Genomic DNA, 20,601 nt, shown 5'->3' with positions numbered 1-20,601 from the left:
TTAAGATGTTGCATTTGAGTCTTTTGCCTTTTTTTAACTTTTAATGGCTTTGTGCTTTTGTAAGAGCATTCAGGTTAAGTTAACACTTCCTACTTGCTCCCCTCTGGGGCTTCTCCAAGCCAAGCTTAGAGGACCTTCAAGATCACAGTAACAGAGGGGTTTTATATCTCCTGACTACAGGCCTATGGACTCCAGCTGCCCTTGCCAAAAAAGAGTTTACTCAGAATGTCTCAGCAAAAATGACCCTGGCAGGAATTGTAGCCAGTGGCTACCATGACAACTGGTGTGATGACCACTTCCATTTGCTGGGCTGGGGATGGAGGAGCTGCAGGGGGCAGAAGCTGTCATGGAAAGGGTGGTCACAGAATTTCTCTAAATGGTCTAGATTTAAAGATACCGTTGCATGTGCAGGATGGTGTTAATTACAATGGCATGTCAAGTAAGTAGGTAGTTAGAGATAGCTAAGGGTTGAACATGCATCTAATCTTCACGAAAGCCAAAGAGGTAAATAACTTTGTGATCCACTTTTCTCTGATGAGGAAGCTGAGGCTCAAAGACTGGCTGACTCTTCTGCATCACTTCACTGTTTTGCCTTCGCTGGAGTTCTCAGCTGGAGATGAGGAAATGCCTTAACTCTGAAGCCTGGAGATTTCCCTCACTCCCTTTGATGCTTTGCAGGAAAGGTGACTCACGGCATCTCCTAGGGATGAACAGCCTCTCCTACTCTCACATAAGTCCCCTGGCAGGTCAGCAGTCTAAACAGAGATGTAGGGAATTAAAGATAGATAGCTTCAAATCCTTTGCCACGTCTCCCATCAAAAAGTGAAATCTAGAGGCCAGCTCGGTGGGGCAGCGGCTAAGTGTGCATGTTCCACTTCAGTGGCCTGGGGTTTTCCGGTTAGGATCCCAGGTGTGGACATGGCACCACTTGGCAAGCCATGCTGTGGTAGGCATCCCACATATAAAGTAGAGGAAGATGGGCACGGATGTGAGCTCAGGGCCAGTCTTCCTCAGCAAAAAGAGGAGGATTGGCAGCAGTTAGCTCAGAGCTAATCTTCCTCAAAAAAAATTTTTTTTTTAATTTTTTTAAAAAATGAAATCTATTGCCCTTCTCTTCAAAGAATGAGGGCTGGCCTGTAATTTGCTGTGACCACCAGAATGTGGCAGAGGTGAACCCATGTAACTTCCCAGGCTAGGCCTTAAGAGATCCCCAGCTTCTGGTTTTGTCTGCTTGGAACACTCCACCTTGGAACCCAGCCATGAAGAGGAGAACCAAATTGCCTCCTATACTCATCAGCAGCCCCAGGTGAGCCCCTATCTGGCAGGCAGCACCCAGTGCCAGCCATGTGAGTGAGTCACCTGGGAGGTTCCAGCCCATTCAACAACACACGGAGCAGAAGAACTGTCCAGAGGAGCCCAGGCAACCCCAGAATCGTGAAAGATAATAAATGGTGGTAATAGTGGTTGTTTCAAACCAGTGAGTTTTGGAGTATTTTGTTCCACAGCAATAGATAACCAAAACAATCTGTTACAGTCTGTTTACACAGGATAATATCCTCTTAGACAGGAAAGATCTTGAAGATGTTGTATAGATGGTGCACCCGGCTCTGATTTGGCCAGATGAGAGCACTTCACTATGAGATCCCTCTTTTGCACCTTGGGGAGGATATCTTTGAGGAGCATTGGGTGTGTAGGAGGGATACCTGTGGCCCCTGTTGGAATCCGGTACACTTGTTTCTTTCCACAGCATTCCTAGAACACTTTCATTACACACAATTACCTAAGTCCCTTGAGCCCAATGGGGCACTTGACTGAAGCCGGGGAACGGATCTGCCTCTCCCAGAATCAAGGAGGAAACAGTCTTGGAACTGATGCCCAGTGAGTTAAAAAGGGGCTGGGAATACAGCTTCTTACATACCCATTTTAAAAAAAATGCTTTCGTTGTTGAATTGAGACGTCGGGAACGCCTCTGTCTCTTTGGCAAGTGACTGAATGTATTCCTTATTAAGCTATCGTGAGAGTTAAATGTGAAAATATATGTAAAGTTCTGAGCACGGTACCTGTGTGTTTTAGGTGCTTAATCAGTAAATACCCTTTTCGAATTTACGGTAGTTTTTGTTTCCACATTAAAATGGATCATGACTCTCTAATAGGTTTACCTCTGAAAAGGCAGCTAATATGTCATATTAGGTGAGCACATTCAAGAGGTATTTTCAAACCTGTTGTTTTGTAGCATTTATGGGACTCCTGCTAAATCAAAGTGATCTTCATAAAGTCCTAGGAGCTGGTGGATGGTCTTCGTCCTTGATGCTTTTTTCCATTCCCCTCTGAAAAGACGAGTAGCACTGTTCTTCAAACTGTGTGGCATCATCATTTTTTTCAGCCTGACCTTTGGCAAAAGGCAGACTGTTCGCCAGCTGCTAGGACACAGAGCCTCTCACCAAGTGTAAATGGATGGAGGTCTCAGATCCATTTACACCTGATGGAGAGGCTTGCTTACCCCACTCTGGTGTGTATGCTGCTTGGATATGTTTTCCCATAGACGTGTTCAATACAGCTCTCTAAAACTCTCCTTGCTTTGGACCAATTTCCATGGCAGATTTGCTAGGCTTTTGAGTTTCCAAAAAGATGGAATACCCTAACTCTAGCCTAGCCAACTAAATCAGTGCCAATTTTGAACTCCAGTTTTGGAAGCAAAATTCGTTTTGGTGTGGTTTGGAGAGGCAAAGTCAGGGCTGCCGTTCTTTTTCTTGCAGGAGACACAACCCAACATTACGTTTTTTCAAAGAGTTAGAGGAGATGAGGCTGACACACTGAGGAGGGACAGAAATTTTATTTCTGCAGGTTCCTTAAGGCAATGGAGGAAGCTTAGCGGCCACAGGAGTCTAGTTAATGAGCAGGTTATACAATATTCATTGTGTTGAGTTTAACTCTTCAAACAGAACATCTAATTGTGAAAGAAAAAAAGCAGCTACATTACAGATGTTAAGACAACAAAGCTCGGGAAGAACTCCCTCTGTTGATAAAACTGTCCTTTCACAGCTTCCTCCACTCCCTGCTCACCGACGGGAGCACAGTGAATCCCTGTCATCAGCTATTCTCATTAGCTCTGTTCTGGCTGAGACACTCTACAGGGTCTAAGGAGGGCCGCTGAGAGGCCTGGGACACCGGGCTTCTCAGAGGATTGTTTTCTTGTCACCCACGGAGGGAGCGGTCCAGTTGTATTCGGCTTCAACCAAAACAAAACTGTTCTCCCCAATCTTCCTGACATGCACAATCTCACCACCATCGCTCCTGACAACAGCATCCCGGGCAGGCTCACTGAAGGACACTTCCGTCTGCTTGTGGCAATACTGGGTGTGCAGGTAGCAAAGGCCAGCAGCCAGGGCCATGCCCAAGGTGGCCGAAAGCCCAAGCAGGATTCCCAACTGTGGAGTCCTGAGCTGGATCCCTGAAGGGTCACTGGCTCCCTCTTGCCCAACCTCAGGCTTTGGGTTGGTCTTCCTAGGGTGTCCCACTCTGCCCTCTCCATTTCCTTCCCCGACTCTGGGCTCCTTGTGCTTTGACTGAGGCAAGAAGCTAACAGAGGGCCTTGACGCCTCTGACTGGCCACCAGCAGCAGGTGGCCTGGGAGTGGCAGAGGTGTGGAATACAGGGGTTGGGTTGGCTGCCACAGCCCCATTCCTAGTAAGTGCTTCAGAGGACCGGAGGCGCTGAGGATAGGTAGGATGGACAGTGTACAGAGGGGGCCTCATTACAGTCCTATTAGAGATCTCCATCTTGTCCTAGAAAAGCAAAGAAAAAAAGAAGTCAAAGGAGCTGGTCTTCCCCTAAGCTGCCACCGAACTTTGCAACTAACCTGTGTTCCTTAAAGAAGCCTAGGCAGCAGCTGAAAACCCAGCCTCGTGCTTTCTCCTAAGAGAGCTCAGAGTAAAATGCCCAAGTAGATGAATATGCACTTGTTATAGATGGGAATGGGGCAGCTAATGGAAGCCCCACAGAGACAGCATGGAGGCCAGTTACAAGAATAAACTCAGGGTCCTCTAAGAGGCTTCCAGACCAATATGGGTGATTGTCATCTCAAGTGGCTGAAAGCTTTGAGTCTTTTTATACTAGGACTCATGCAAGAGGGACCATTTAATCTTGCTGTAGGTTCTGATAAATTTGAGTACGAATATTATATCATGTTTTATTTTGTGTCCTTTTAAGACTTCAAAGGAATAGTAAATCAGTGGGCATGTATATTTTACGCTGCCCATTGATCTAACCTCTGGGACCATACATGGTGTTTTAAGGCCAATGTTATGAAGGAAAGGGTGGGGTGTGGAGGAGAGAGGAATCATTAACCAAAGCTAAGTGGGAAAACAAATCACTAAAACCATCAGTTTCTACAATTGCCGATAACTTCAGAGACACTGCATATAATGGAAAGGCTGGTATTGATTAGTGAAACGATGCTGTGTGTATATCATACACTTGCTTCCTTCTCTCTAATTTTGGCTACTATTCTAACAGCTCTTATTTCCCAGCCTGGAACTTCCCACTCTGGGGTCAAAATACCAACCTCACTGCCCATGCACAACTCAGGCTGTTACCTGTGCATCACTATCTGAGGGCAGGCAAGTTTCTGAGGAATCAAAGCGTGGATCATCCTGAGTCCTAAAGGGAAGAAGAGAAGGGCCCACTAAGTATATGGATCAAAAAGCAATGCTTCCTACCTCTGCTATGTATATTGATAAAATCAGATTTTCTTGGAAAGACTCCTGATTTTGGAGTTGGGGACTGGAAGGGGAGAGGTGAGTCAAGATGGCAGCAAAGACTCAGTGAGTGCTTTTATTTGTTTTACATAAAACTTGTAAATTTACATAATTAAAATAGAAAATTATTTTTTTTACAACAGCATCTCTGAGACCTCACTCTGTCCAAGAAAGTAGTTTCCTCAGGCAGTTTTTACACCCACCCCTTCTGACCAGTAGTCATTCCACAGTGAAGGTTTCTTGGGCACGTAAGAATAAATATGGTAAGATCCTTTTCTGTCAGGCTCCAAGAAGTGTACATTTGCTCAGCACCCCAGTGTTTGGCCTCATCCCACCACCTGACTGAATGGCCCACCCCCTGGCGTGTTACCTGTGGGAGGTGCTAGGGCTGGAAGGAAAGCCCTCTGAGGAGAATCTCCCAAGGGCCACCAGCCTCTCCAGCCCACGGACATCCAGGGATGGTTCCAGGGGTGGGCTGCTGTCCCCACTGGGTGGCTGGCCATTGCTGACTGCAGTAGCTGTGTGTGAAGATGGTTGAAACAGAGTCTCTGCACCCCCAGTAAACTCTGTCACCCCAAAACTGGCAGGAACAGGATCTAAGCTGTCCTCCTCTGCAGGTCCAGTTAGGGCGACAGCAAAGACATCTGCGTGCTGCTGTAGAAGAGTGATGGGGAGACTGGCAGCTAGGGAGGGGCCCAAAAACACCACAGAGAGAGAGTGAGAGCATTTTCTTTGTCTTGATTAGCAAAAACAGCTACTATAATGGGGTAAGTACTAGAGACTTCAATGTGCCTTGAGAACAGACCAGTAAGTGTGAGACACTCAAAAGTGTCAAGAAAAAGATGATCTGCCCAGTAATACAAGCCTCTGACCAAGCAGCAAAGGACTCAATTTTTTACATCTTTTTGTGTGTGTGTGAGGAAGATTGGCCCTGAGCTAACATCTGTTGTCAATTTCTCTTTTTGCTTGAGGAAGATTGTCACTGAGCTAAGATCTATGTCAATCTTCCTCTATTTTGTATGTGGGACACTGCCACAGTATGGCTTGATGAGCAGCGTGTAGGTCCGCACCCAGGATCTGAACCTATGAACCCCGGGGTATCCAAGCAGAGCATGCAAACTTAACCACCACACCACCGGGCCTGCCCTTCTTACATCTTTTTAAAGAGTATGTCCCTGGCTGGCCCTTCTGAGCTTGTGCATTCTTAACAGTTATACCCAGGAAATATAGAAACCTCTGTAACCACTGTATTTTTTCTCGCCTCTACTCAAAACTGCTTCTAGCTAGAAAAAGAAAGTAGATCCTATAAGTCAAAGATTTTTAAAAGTCCTAGATCTTTCTTGCCATATCGTCAACACCAAGGTTTCCCCAGTGGTGATAACTTGAGCCTCTGCTGTGGGGAGAGACAAGATCATTGCCTACCACTGCCTCCTACCATCTCATTTCCCATCCATGACTGGCTGACATGATGGCCCAGAACATTAGAAATAGCGTCACACAGTGCAGCAAGCAAGCAAGCAAGCACTGGTTTTGGAGTCAGATTGTTGTCTGGGTTCGATTCTCCACTCTGCGAATTCCTGGTTTGGGGCAAGTCCTCCCAGAGCATCAGTGTCTTTTTTGCAAAATGGGACCAGTAACGGTAGCTACAGCTTAGAGTTGTTGAGGGGGTAAAATAAAATCACGGATATGGAAGCATGAAGCACAGTGCCTGGCACACATGCGACGTGCACTGAGAGTTTACCACGGTTATATTAGGATGATGATGATGGTGTTCACAAAAAAAAAAAAAACGTGTTGGCAAAACTTTCTCTGACCAGGGCTCCAAGTGGGTTAGATTGAATCTTTTTTTTTTTTTTGGTGCCACTTTGTTCCAAGGCCTTCATCACTCAAAAACATTGAGACTGAAGTGAAAAACAACGAAGCCTAACAGACACAAAGAATGTGGGAAAAGCTCAGACGGTTTTCATCTCCTGCCTGAACTCTACATGCATTTGGACATTTTTCTGCAGACCCACTGTGTGCGGGGGATGCAGACGTGATGCAGATTGGTTATTGTTGTTTCTGAACTCAAAATCTAGGAACGACTCTTAGATGTTGAACCTTCTAAATTACAGTGTGATGAGAGCTTTAAAATCAGAACTAAGGACGCAGTTACATTTGCCCACCAAGAAGTATGAGGAAAAGTTTTACAAAGGAGATATATGAACCACCCCCTGAAAGATAAATAGATCATCAGGAGGAACAGCCCAGTCTGAGGAAATGTCAGAAGGCAGACATGGAGCTATAAAAGCAGATCATGCCTAATAGGGTCAAAGTGTCCCAAGGCTCTGTTGGGAAATGTTTGAGAAATACCATATACCATCTTCCCAATGTGAAAATTCATAATTCACACCTGCCTACTGAAGTCTTCTTACAGTTAAGAAATCTACTTCTCTTTGTTAGATGACCCCTCCTCCAACAAACACACACGCACCCACGCACATGCACACACGCTCCTTTTTCCTTTGGGAAACAGTAGGGTTTGTGTAAAGGAAAGGGCAGGAAAACAGGCTGGGTACAGAAGGGGAGTGAGGTTTGGAACATAATAAGGAGTTTATCCTGTAGTTGCTCAGACTGGAGTCTGTCACTCCCTGGGGGACAAGGTTCCCAGCAGGGTCAACCATCAGAGAGACTACAGGGTGAACACGAGGCAACATCCTGAAGGCTCACTTTTTATTCATATTCATATTAAAACAAACATGCCTGGGATTCAAATGCAACATTTGCACGATTTATAAAACAAAACATGAGACTTCAAATATATGTTGGGTTTGCAGGTTCTTCAGACCACACTCTGAGGCCCTGAGATCTCTAATCTGCTTTAAGGACCACCTTGGCAGAAACGGTAGAGGAGCACTGCTGGGCAATGTGGGGAAGGCAAAGGTTTTGGTCACAGGCAGAGTATGGAAGGCCGCCCCGGGTCATCTTTGTGCCTGGGTCTGATAGACGGAGCAAAGTCAGGGATTCAAATCGGATCCTAGCTGTCACATGTTAGCCAAGAATAAGGGAAAGTGGGGTTGAGTGGATCAGACATTGGCTTTTCTGTGCAAGTGACCGTTGCCTTTATGAGTGTGTCTGTTCACAGCATTTAACTACAAATAAATAATGAAAATGAATTCCATATCAGCAGGGAATTTCACAAAGGTCAAACACGCTCTAGCTGGTTGGTTTTTTTTTTCAGGTGTTCATGGGCCAATGGGGTCTAAAGTCATGTGGTGAACCAGGAAAAAGTCCATTGCCATTGAAACAGCCTCTCATTTCTGATTCTCTTCTCCAACCCAGGCTGCAAAGAGCCATCTACCTACATGTAGAAAGTAACAGTAAAAACTGGAGGAGATTTTGGGGCCAGTTTGGTGGCGTAGGGGTTAAGTTTGTGCGCTCCGCTTTGCAGGCCTGTGTTCCCCTGCCCAGGTCGGGTGCAGGCCCACACACTGCTTAACAAGCCACGCTGTGGCAGGAGTCCCACATATAAAATAGAGGAAGAACGGAAAGGATCTTAGCTGAGGACCAATCTTCCTCAATAAAACACACAACTGGATGAGTTTTTATAAAAAAAGAAGAAAAGATCATTTATTTCTTGTGCGCCCTGTGTAGCTGCAGGGGTCTGAGGAAAAGAGCTGAAATATTGTGATGATTGGTAAATGTGGGGGTGGGGGGAGGAGTGCGCTGTTTGGAGGGTTTGCAGCAAAGTTCTGCCTCTTCGCTCCAGGGCCCAACTTAATTTGTGAGGTTGAGCCGGACAAAGTGTGTTTGCTGCAACAAACACAGCAATGGCAATCTGTGTCATCACGGCCCTCCTGCTCACAGCTGTTATCACGGCCCCAAGAATGGGGGCAGTCGGCCAAGGCAGGTGTTTATTGCTTGTGGTGCAGGAACTGGAAACTGGCAGGAGTAACTTTTAAGCGAAAATAGATAACTATAAACATAATGATGCTAATTAGGCTAGCAAATACCGTGGCAAGCTGTACCTGGGGTGGTTCCTTCCACACCCTCCGGCCTCTGCCCTGGGGTTGGCATCCGTGAGCCCAGCTCCACACGGCCGGCGGAATGGGCTCTGCTGTGTGTCTGCTGAGACACAACAGATGATTCAATCCTTGCCCAGTAAATGAAGTACGACTGGACTACTGATAAACTGTGGAAAAAGCAGGCAGAGGCATTCGAGGATTTAGTTTCCCTGAAATAATACCTCGGGCCATCCTAATAGAAAGGCGAGAACAAACAAAAAGATAAAGAACAAAAGTTTAAACGAACAGAACCAAAAAGAAATGACTGTATTATCCTTGGGGGAGTCCATTCTTTTCATAAACAAACTCGATAGCAGCAAATAATTAAAATAGGAGGGGATATGTACCAATCAATTACCCTCCTAAATAGAGTCATTAAAAATCTCTTGACTAAAAGGTGTTTTCTTAAACTGTTTAGAGTCAAAGGTTTCATCTTCAACTTTAATATTAGCCATTACTGGTATATTGTTAATCGAATTACACTGTTAATTCAAAATTTTGTTCTATTGTATAATCATACAATTCTAATTGCAATTGTAGATTCTATTGAAAATTAGAGATAAATCATTAATACTCTAAATAACATTTTGTATACGTAATGCCTTTCTCCAGTAAAAATCATTTTCACAAACATTATCTCATTTATCCACCCCCAAAATTCCCTACTGAGGTAGGGATTACTGGCAAGTGTCATTTTTCTCACTTTAAATAAGGCAGTTATAAAAACGTGATTGATTTAGCAGTGGTCACGCAGAGAGGTAAGGTGCAAGTCAGAGGCGTGGTTCAAGCCTCAAACAGATCGATGTTATCGTGGGAAAGGATCTGGGAGGTGAGAGAGCATTGGGTGACTTTGCGAGAGGCTTCTGATCAAGTGACTTGCCTGTCAAATGGAGATAATAGCTTCTAGACTACTTCCTATGTAGCACATAGCAGCTATGATAATAACCTGGAAATAGAAATGGAGGTGCTTTGGGAAATGAAAGTACCTGTACAGATGTAAGGACTTCAATCAACACACACCCTCTGCGTTGGATCAGAACTAAAGCCACAGCAGATGCTGGGTTACACCAACAGTCAAGTGGGCACTGGCCTTTCCAAATGGGCAAAATGGTTCAGGCACAGCGCTTGCCTCCTTGCTGTCCTGCTGCTGCATTAGGCCACCAGGAAGGGATGGAATAGAGACACTGAGGGGTGGGGGCCCCATGACTCGTCTCTGTTCCCCAGAGGAACAGAGGGGAAAGCCAGGAGGGGAAACACGGGGTCTGGATGCCTCCACCCTCAGGCACAGCCTCCATGTTATATACATGAGAGTGTGGGGAAAAGAAACTGAAGAACACACATCCTTTCCTACAAGCAAAAGAAAAAGTCTTTCTTGGAAAATGCAAGTGTCTGAAAAGAATGTCAAAGCTAGTGTCTCATTTTGAGTACTGATGATGCTTGTACAGTACTTACTGTTGCCAGGAACTGTTCTAAGTGCTTTGCATATATTGGCTTTTTCACCTTCGCACAGTCCCATGAAGTGGGTACTGTCATTATCACATCCAGTTAACAGACAACAAACCAAGGCACAGAGACTTCTGTGACTTTCCCTGAGCCCAGGAAAGTGTCTACTTGTCTGTGTGCCTCAGTCCCTCTCTTTCTCAGCTCTTTCCCTACCTTCCCACCAGCAGCTCTAGTCAGAATTTCCTGGAGAGACTGGCCAAGATTCATCTGGGCCCAGAAGAAGAGGAAATCACAACCCTGGACCATGGACTATGACAAAGGGTGAGCTGGGGACAATTTTTTTTTTAGTTACGCTCTGCATAGGCTCTAGCTGGGGCAGCCCCCGTGACCCTGTCCTTGCTATAAGGTGGCCAGAGGTAGGGAACAGGCAACTTGAAGGAAGGAGAAGCTGCCCTGTCTTCAAAGGGGAAGGCTCAGTGACTAAGAACCAGCACTCCACTGTCTCTTACAGGAATCTGATGTCCCCGACAGGCTGGGCAGGGGCCTTCCACTCGAACAACAGGTTTCTCTTCCGAGACTTGTCAGAGTGGGTGACGGTGTCAGCCTCTTCAAAACAAGTCATCAGTTTGGACTGAGGAGGAACGAAAACGAAAGTGCCCGCTATTTGATGATCAGACACTCTTCGAGCCTGAAGCAGAAATCCCATGAAATTACGACCGCTCCTCACAGTCACTGCAACAGAAAACATTCATTCAAGGTGAGCGCCTGACATAGTTCCATTAGGTGATTTCAGATGGGGCTTTTCAAAACTGAAAGCTTAAGACCAGCCCCCAGAAAGTAAACAATTCATTAGGGAAAAAAAAAAAGTTGAAGTGTTATTTCCCACCCAAAATAAATTCCATTTGAATCAAAGATAGGTGAAAACAAAATACAAAAGAACTAAAAACAATGATTTGGTTTTGTTTTGTTTGGTTGTTTGATTGGGGCTTTTTTGGTGAGGAAGATTGGGCCTGAGCTAACATCTATTACCAATCTTCTTCTTTTTTTTTTTTAATCTCCCCCAAAGCCCCCAGGACATAGTCGCATATCCTAGTTGTGGGTCCTTCTAGTTCTTCTATGCGGGACGCTGCCTCAGCATGGCCTGATGAGCAGTACTAGGTCATGCCCAGGATCAGAACTGGCAAATCCCGCAACCCCGGGTCACTGAAGTGGAGCGTGTGAACTTAACCACTATGCCACAGGGCCGGCCCCTTGTTTGTTTTTTAATATTGGAGTTAGGAATGCCTCTGTAAGCAAAACCCAGTAGCCATAAAGGAAAAAGATGATTTTTAAAAATTCTGAATATGGAAGAAATCAAAAGACAAATGATAAACTGAGAAAAGTATTTGTAAGTTACAAAACTGACAAATATACAGAGTTATAGGGAATTAATAAAAAAATGACCAAATCCAAAATTATCAAAGGGCACAAATAGAAAACAAAACAGGTACAATCATATTTTAAAAAATAATTACAAGGGCCAACCCAGTGGTGTAGTGGCTGAGTTCACTGCTCTGTTTTGGTGGCTTGGGGTTTGCCAGTTTGGATCCTCAGTGTAGACATACACATCACTTGTCAGGCCATGCTGTGACGGCATCCCAAAGAGAAGAACTAGAACAACTTACAAGTAGGATGTACAACTATGTACTGAGCTTTGGGGAGGAAAAAAAAAGAGGAAGATTGGCAAGAGATGTTAGCTCAAGGCCAATCTTCCTCATAAAAAAAAAAAATTACAAATGAGACACTCTTTTATACCTATCACATTAACAAATTTTAAAATGTGTAATTATAACCAGTATTGATAGGACTACGGAGAAGGTAGGGCCTTCATTCAGTAGTGCTAGAACTATAAACCAGGCAACTCTTTGGGGGGTAACCTGATCGTATTTTCCATATTTAAAATGCAGTTACCTCTGACATATGCTACAACATGGATGGACCTAGAAAACATTAGAGTAAGTGAAATAAGCCAGGCCTCAAATGACAACAATTGCATGATTCCACTTATATGAGGTACCTAGAGTAGGCAAATTCATAGAGACAGAAAGAAGACTAGAGATTACCAGGGCCTGGGGGAAGAGAGGGACAGAAAGTGATTGTTTAATTGGGTACAGAGCTTCTGTTTGGGATTATGAAAAAGTTCTGGAAACGGATAGTGGTGATGGTTTTACAACATCGTGACTGTATTTAATGCCACTGAATAGTATACTTAAAATTGGTTAAAATGGTAAATTTTATATTATGTATTTTTTTTACTATTTTTTACTTTTTCTTTTTTTTTTTTTTAGGAAGATTCGCCCTGAGCTAACATCTGTGCCAGTCTTCCTCTACTTTGTATGCAGGTTGCCTCCACAGCATGGGTGATGAGTGGAGTAGGTCCGCACCCAAGATCCGAACCTGTGAACCCAGGCAGCCAAAGCAAAGTGAGCAGAACTTCAACCACTCGCCACGGGGCTAACTCCCCTATGTTACGCATATTTTAACTACACACACACACACACACACACGCAAAATGCAGTTACCCTTTGATCTACCAATTTCACTTGTAGGAATTTTTCCTACTGACATACCTGCATAAATAAGTATGGCAAACACTGAGGTTCACAACCCAGCAGCCTTTCTCCACTTATTCTCTGCTAAGGGAACCCAGACGTTACAGTTTTCCATGCATTTGAACTTTTATTAATAAATGTTTTACAAATATTTAGTGTTATTATTTAACACCAGGCACTGTACGAGGCCTTGAGTATACATCCATGAACAGGATAACATGGTCCTTACCTTCAAGGAGCTCACAGATTAGTGTGGGATCCCAGCAAAAAAATGTGTAATCAGAACACAATTCTCACTGAGTCCACGTGGTGCTTCCTTGAGCCCTTTATTACATACGTTGTCTGAGGGCCGGCCTCATGGCCTAGTAGTTAAGTTTGGCGCACTCCACTTTGGCAACCCGCGTTTGGTTCCTGGGTGTGGACCTACACCACTGTAGCCACACGGATACTTCTCCAACCACATTTAGCTTCCACCTTCAGCATCTGCAGCTTTCTTCCCTGCCTTTTCTAGCTGGCACCTTGGGAGCTTGGTCCAAGGTAGGCAGGTGTGACTTTGAGGAGTGTGTGTGTGTGTGTGGGTGTGTTGGGAGGCAGTAGGGGTTGGTGGAAAGGCCCCTGGGAGGCTACCCTCAACCAATAAATACCCCACTCCTTCCATCCTCCTGAGAGGTGATTCAGAGGTGTGTTTCATGTGGTTTCTCAGAGAGTCTCCACTGGAACTGAGCCCCAGTGTGTCGCCCACAGCAGTGACCTGCTCTGTTTCATACCTCTTATTGGTGTCTCCCTCTTCCCTGTCTCCCGGTCCCCTCTTCGTCATCTGTGCTTCCTGGGAGCACCTCCCAAATAAACCACCTGCATTCAAGTTCTTTCTCTGCTTTTCTAAGCTCCTAAACTAAAATAGCAGCAAATACTCTTTTCACTCCCCAAATAATTTTAGTTTTAAATAACGAGGAAAAAAGTTTATTTCTCACACACACATGATACATGAAGTTTGTTCAGGATAACTATATTTATATCTTATAATAAGGAAAAAATAATTTTTTATAATGATGTCATTTGTGCCCTCTTATGAAGATTAATGTCAATATAGAGATTAGTTATGTGGTTTTCATGATACAATTATTTCATGCTTATTTTTGGCCACATAATTGCCTCTTAGGATTAAGCCAAACTTCAGCCCAGGAAACTCCTGCCTGGGACAAACACAACTCGAGATTTGTCACTAGGGCCCTGAAGCTCCTCAGGGTCTCAAAGCCTCTCCCGTACGTACCTGGAACTGTGTCGCCTGGTGAGTAGGAAGACCTGCTGGTGTGAATGGTGATGTGGTGGGTCCCAGGGTCCTGAGGCTGGGCTCCAATATGCTTGGGCTGCATGTCCTCACAGGCCACCAAGCCAGCACCATGGGAAAAGGCAAATGAGCAGGAAGCCAGGCAGAGGGTGGCACAAGCCCAGCCTGTGAGGGCAGCGGGGACCCTCATCCTGCCCTTTCCTGGGTCATGAGAAACAACAGCTTCAATCCAGATACTACTTAAGAAAATGGTATGTCGTCTTTTTGAATGTGACTGACCAGAGTCCACACTGCCTTTGAACCTGAAATGCTGTTAATGCTGCCTCCCCAGACGCAGGTGCCCAAGGTCAAAAACAAAAAGACAGGCCAGCCTATACGGAGCAGTTCCTTTTTAAACCCTCTTTTTTTTAAACCTCTCTTCTCGTAATTTTCTCATAAGACCACACTGCTTCTTTTTAAAGAGAGAATTTAATAATTAAGTCAAGGAAACAGAGCCAGAAAATGTTTGTATCCTACAGAGAACTCCTTACAAGCTGTCTGATACCAAGGGCAGAGTGAGCTATGAAATATTATTGCTAAGTGAGACACCAATATTCCAGCATGGCAAGTGCTGGCTTGGATTAGTGTCTTATCTCTTAATTGCAAACTAGAGTTAAATGCTACAAAACGTCTGCCACCTATCAATTATTTAGAGGTGATTGTTAAATTTGCAATGCTTTGATATCTCCTTGTCCTTTCTCCTGTTGACCGTTTTTAGTTATTTCACCACTTTTTTGCAGAGAAGATGAACAAAGAAAGTTATACTCAAGCTGATCTCTTCCATACCTTCTTAAATATTCTGGCAAAAAACTGGCTCAGGAATAGAATAAAACGATCAGATAAAATAACATTTATAGAATAAATTTCATTTTTGTTTGCCACCTTTAATGCCCGTCAACAGAAAGAATTAAAAGTTGACTGTGTAAAGAAGTTCACAGATGAAAATAAAGTGAGAGAGAGCAAATAAGATAGGTGAAATCTCTTTGAATAAATATTCAGGACTATTGGGCATTTTTATTTATTTTTTATTTTATTTATTTATTTATTTATTTTTGAGGAAGATTAGCCCTGAGCTAACTACTGCCAGTTCTCCTCTTTTTTGCTGAGGAAGCCTGGCCCTGAGCTAACATCCGTGCCCATCTTCCTCTACTTTATGTGTGGGACGCCTACCACAGCATGGTGTGCCAAGCGGTGCCATGTTCACACCCAGGATCCGAAATGGTGAACCCCAGGCCACGGAGAAGTGGAACGTGCGAACTTAACCGCTGCACCACTGGGCTGGGCCCTGGGCATTTTTAAAAAATTGTTTTTATAGTCCTATGCACACGTATTTTAAAAGTTCTGCTAATACTTTGATCTAAGGAGCAATGTAAGGCAACAACAGCCTTCCATTCTAATAAGTTGGTTTTAAAATGTAAAAATAAAATGTAAAAATTTAGTGAAACTAGCTCTAAAAGCAGTAGACTAAGGAGATAATCCATACTCCCATCCTATCTTCACAGATCGCCACTCTTTACATGGACCAGACAAAGAGAGACACAAGGAGTATGACCCATAACTCAGATCGCTTAGACTTGTCTTAAGAGTCCTTCAGACAATACCTTTCTTTGCTAGGTTTGCTTTCCATGAGGCACTGAAAGTCAAAAACCTCTACACCACAAGGGAGCATTCCGACAGCTTCCCAGACACGTTAGGAGATAACGAATGATGAGCTGTAAAAGCGTATTTTCAGTTGAGGAGACTCAGGGCTCTTCCTATTTTGTTTCAGAAGGGCCACAGAGAAAATGCCCCCTGAGCCCTTGTTGATGGCAGAAGATGGTCTCCTCTTCCTCTCTCCAAAGGCAGATCAAACACAGATGCCTCCGGAGGAAGGGGGTGAGGGCCATGTCCCACAGCTCATGGCCACAGCCAAATCCCCCCCTTTCCCACCAGCACATTGCCTAACTGAACCCAGAAAAGCATCCACTTACCTAGAAGCACACTTGCCTTCAGGCTTGATGGAACGGCCTCCCCCATCAGAGCTGCAAAGGCACATCCTTGAAACAAGTCTTTTCTTCTCCCTTCAGCATCTCCTCTAATGGGCAGGATACCAGCTGTTACCGCTAATCCTTGGCATCCATAGGAACTGCCCCTCCGTGTCCAAGTCCAGCCTTAATCGCATTAGTTTTCTCTAAGACCACATACACATACTCACACAGTTTCCACATCAACATTGTTCAAGGCTGTGTGAAGAATTAGAAAGAACTGGAACTGGTTTTGCACACGACTGGCATTGGCATCCTCAGCAGAAGCCGGATGCCTTCATCTTGGTCTCCCTGGCAAGAGGACAATGATTGAATCAAATCTCAGCATTCTCTGCTTCTGAGTCAATGTAGGCTGAAGAAGTTAACCCTGGTGAAGTGGGATTGATGTCATGGCCAGAGAGCAATGTTTGGTACAAAAAAGTACCACAGCACACTCCCTCCCCTATGAATTGCACTAAAGCTGGATTTCACAAATCTGGATGCATATAAGAACCACCTGAGACACCTGATCATAGCATAGCTCCTGTAGTGGTTCTCAAAGTGGGGTCCCCAGAGCACAGCATCAGCATCATGTGGAAGCTTGTTAGAAGCACACATTCCGGGACGCCACTCCACACCTACTGGATCAGCAACTCAGGAAGACAGCCAACAACCCAGCCCTCCAGGTGATTCTGATGTAAGTGAAATTTGAGAAGTGCTGGTATAGATTCCCCAGGCTTCTCTCCAGACCTGTGAAATCTGAATCTGCAGGAGAGAGTACTGGTTTTATTACACACCCCGGGAGATTCTTATGACCAGGCAAGTGGGAAAACACTGAATTGAAGAAACACCACAAAGTCAGTGAAACCACCAAGCCTCTAGTGGACCAATGCCATCGAGGATTTATTGATAAAGATGCCAGGCTTCTGAAAGGATATTTGACTAATTACAATAAGAGTTATTAATATGAGTATCTGAACACCAACGTGGTGTTAGGCATTTATTTGGGCAAAACCAAAGATGCATTAGACACTATCCCAAATCCATAGACACAGCAAAATGGAGGAGACTCAAAAGCTTACCTAGTGTATGAGCCCATTCATATCACATTCTGAAAAAGGCAAAATTATAGGAACAGAAACAGGCCGGTGGTTGTCAGGGGCTGGGGTTGTGGGGAGGAGTGGCCACAAAGGGCACTCGAGGGAATTTTTTGGGGGATGGAACTGTCCTGAATCTATTGTGGTGGTAGTTATACAACTGTATGAGCTTATTAAAACTCATAGACTGTGCACCAAAAAGTGAATTTTACTGTACATAAAAGAAAAAGTAGAATAAACAAAAAATGATGGTGACAAATATACCCAAATAACTATTAGGCAAAAGAAAACTGGTTTATCACAAAGGAGTTACAGGAGATTAACTCTCTAAGAGCCCAAACAAGTTTCGCAGAGGTTACATTTCAACTGCATCTTAAACACTGAGCAGAACTTTTCCTGGCAGCGAAGAATGGAGAACATTCTAGAATAAAAGGAATGTATTGAATACTTTTTACTGCATGCCCTGACCACAACCCCTTGTAGAGTCTCACTATTCAAAGTGTGGTCCATAGACCGTACCATCAGTATCACCAAGGAGCTGGTTGGAAATGCAGAATCTCAAGGCCCCACTGCAGATCCACTGAGTTAGTTTCCACATTTTAACAAGCTCCCCAGAGGATTCATAGGCACAGTAAGGCCTGGAAGCACTGTTCTAGAGAATCTGCCCAGATTTTAGCCCTTGAAAGAGCCCCTACATACCATATGACAACCCCCTCACCGTGACTGATTGGTCAGAGATGGCCACTTTACCCAAGACCTGTCAATCATTGACTGGGCAGCAACCAACCAAGCTGCCTTGAGAATCTGGACTTTTCAAGAAACACAGATCATTTGAGCTAAAAGGTTAAGGAAAGGTAGGATTGGAATAGGTGACACGGCAAGCCAAACTGAATTTCATTTCCAAGAGCTCTCTGGAATGTACTCCTTCCCCTTTATTGGAACTAGTTTGAGAGGGCTTTTGTGCATTTGCTTACTTGTTTTTGTTTTTCCACCTATGACACTTGACTATGGAGTCCTGGAAAGGTTCTGGCATGTTTGAGACATGCCTGGAAAGGAGGCTGCGAGGGAGGAGGAAAGCAAGGCTGAGAATTGTAGCAATCAAACTCTGAAGGGACTTGTATATCCAAGTGAGGAGATCGAACCATATTCTGTGGGAAATAAGGAGCTACTGTGGCTGTGTAAGCAGTAGAGTAGTGGGACAGGCCGTTGGGATTCCGTAAAGACAGTTTTGGAAACAGTTGGAGAGCCAGAGGCTGTGGAGGAGGCTGCTATACTAAGGTCAGTAAGAAATGATGAGGTGAACAGTGACGATGGGGCTAGCGAGAAGGATGGGCTGAGATCACTTGGAGGTAGAGTTGGGATAATCTGGTGACCGACTGAAGGCGAGGTGTCCAAGAGAGAATCCTAACACGGATGGTGCAGGGTGATACGGAGCGGGGGCTCCAGGCTGACAGTGGTCAGCGTGATGGTTTGACGATTAGGTCTCGTCTCCATTCCAGGAAAGCCTAATGAAATCAGCGACTTAAGGGGCATAGCACTAATTTAGAGACGACAGTTCTATCCTTGTCATGTCGGTTTTGGGGCCAAGCTGCTTAGCCTGTCATGGCGAATGTAAAGACTCTCTACCCTAGAAACAGAGGAGGCTGCACTGCCTTGGCCTAGGACTCCAGTACTTCCCACGCAGTGAAATCAAACTGATCAGATCTGGCTCCTCTAAGCTGTCGCACCAGGAAGGAGGAAAGCTCAATCTTCGGTTAAGTCATGAGAGAACCTGGGAGGCCTAGATAATTGGGGTGGGAGCCTTCCATTGCTGCTGCTGTCCCAGTTTTCCCAATCACATGAAGGCAGTTAGTTCAGAAGCTTCCATGCTCAAGTCTTCAGCCAGGCTGGGAGCTGCACGTCCCCAGATGCACAGTGTGGCCCTGCCCCCCTGAGGGTCTCCCACCCTTGGTACTCCTAGGAGTGGGGCACAGATTCCTGCTGCTGGGGGGAGCGTGCCTAACCTCCCGTCCACTCCCTTCCCAGTCTTAGGGACAAAAGTCTCCCGGCTCTCCTTCCCCCCTCTCCCGGGGGACCGGGCATAACCTACCTACCACAGGTAGAGGGTAATCTACCGCACTTCTGCTTTGGCCCTGCAACCCCAGCTCCCTGAAGCAGAGGCCTCAAAAGGCCCAGCCACCAGGCGAGAGAGGACGTGGCAAAGAGGTAGAGAGAGCACACACAAACAGCTCAATAAATAATCCTGCCATTCACCCATGAAGTAGTTCCTGTTCTTGGAAACCAGGAGGATGCCTTCCCCTGGACATGACCCTCATTGCCTGCCACCCACAGCCTCTGCTGAGCTGGCAGCATGCCCTGTGCCACTCTCTCCCCAAAGCTGGTCAACCAGTTAGTAAGTTACCTCATTAATATTCACAACCCTATGAGGTCCCAGTTATTATTACCCCATTTTACAGGTGAGGAAACCAAGTCACAGCATTTACATAACTTGCCAAAGGTCACAGAGCTTTCAGGCTGTGATAGATGTGGTCTCTCACCACAGCTTTGCCACCGACCACCTGTGTAATCTCATCTACAGAATGGAGGTAACTGTAATTCTTGTGCCTACATCCCAAAGTTCTTGTGACGTCTCAAAGAGGTAATAAATAATAAGCAGTTAGCTCAGCACGGGGTTTGACACAAAGGAAGAGCACAGACAAGTTTTGTTTGGGAAAGAAAACTGGCTGAGCTAAAGATGATGGAGCCTGTGCACAGAGAGGAGACGCTTCTGTGTCTGTGGCCCAGAGAGGGGGCCAGAGAGTGTGACTGTGAGAGACGGCAAGAGGGGAAGTGAGAACCAGAGAGAGAGCAAGAGAGCGAGGCTCCTCGGGCGTTCGGATTCACCCCTCAACCTCAGAGTTTCCAATGTGAAGGAGGCCCAGTGCGGGAAGTAAGAAAACATTGGGTTTCTGTTTGAATCTGCTTCAGTCACCTCACACTAGCAGTTAGGCTGGGCTTGATATATTAACGTGACTAAATCGTTACATTAACATCACGTGGCCCTGACTAGAACAGTTACTTTAATGTCATACACAAGAAGTCTCGTGGTGGGATTTATGGTTACAAATCAGAAGCTTTGTGTCCTTTGGCAAATCACTTAACTTCTCTGGGTTGCCTCAGGTATAAAATAAAAGGTTTGAATTACTAAATCTCTTAGATTTCTTCCAGCTAGAGAATTACACATATTCTTCAAGTTTTATTTTAGTCATAAAGGTATGCTGGCACATATTACCAGCATTGACACCATCTCACATCACTCCTGGCTCAGGAGTTAGCCTTGAACAAGTTTTCACAACTGCCC

General features: G+C 45.1%; 1 protein-coding gene across 2 annotated transcripts; it reads right to left on the bottom strand.

Moving 5' to 3' along the window:
* Nucleotides 1-2,818: 2,818 nt before the first annotated feature.
* On the bottom strand, nucleotides 2,819-18,526 carry REELD1 (reeler domain containing 1). 2 transcript variants are annotated; one of them, XM_046655568.1, is made up of 8 exons: nucleotides 16,356-18,526; nucleotides 16,132-16,182; nucleotides 14,105-14,323; nucleotides 10,753-10,975; nucleotides 8,765-8,928; nucleotides 5,128-5,440; nucleotides 4,596-4,659; nucleotides 2,819-3,785 (listed from the first exon to the last, which is right to left on the bottom strand). In XM_046655568.1, exons 1-8 carry the CDS (start codon nucleotides 16,372-16,374, stop codon nucleotides 3,177-3,179), a joined length of 1,662 nt encoding a protein of 553 aa, XP_046511524.1. In that variant the 5' UTR covers nucleotides 16,375-18,526; the 3' UTR covers nucleotides 2,819-3,176. The 2 variants fall into 2 exon arrangements, with proteins under 2 accessions (XP_046511524.1, XP_046511525.1); XM_046655569.1 differs by lacking the exon at nucleotides 14,105-14,323 and having other exon boundaries at nucleotides 16,132-18,526.
* Nucleotides 18,527-20,601: the final 2,075 nt, after the last annotated feature.

The sequence above is a fragment of the Equus quagga genome, chromosome 3, assembly GCF_021613505.1.
Source record: "Equus quagga isolate Etosha38 chromosome 3, UCLA_HA_Equagga_1.0, whole genome shotgun sequence".
Taxonomy (NCBI): Eukaryota; Metazoa; Chordata; class Mammalia; order Perissodactyla; family Equidae; genus Equus; species Equus quagga.
Note: the sequence above shows the minus strand (reverse complement) of the source record. Positions and strands in the feature narration are given on the sequence as shown.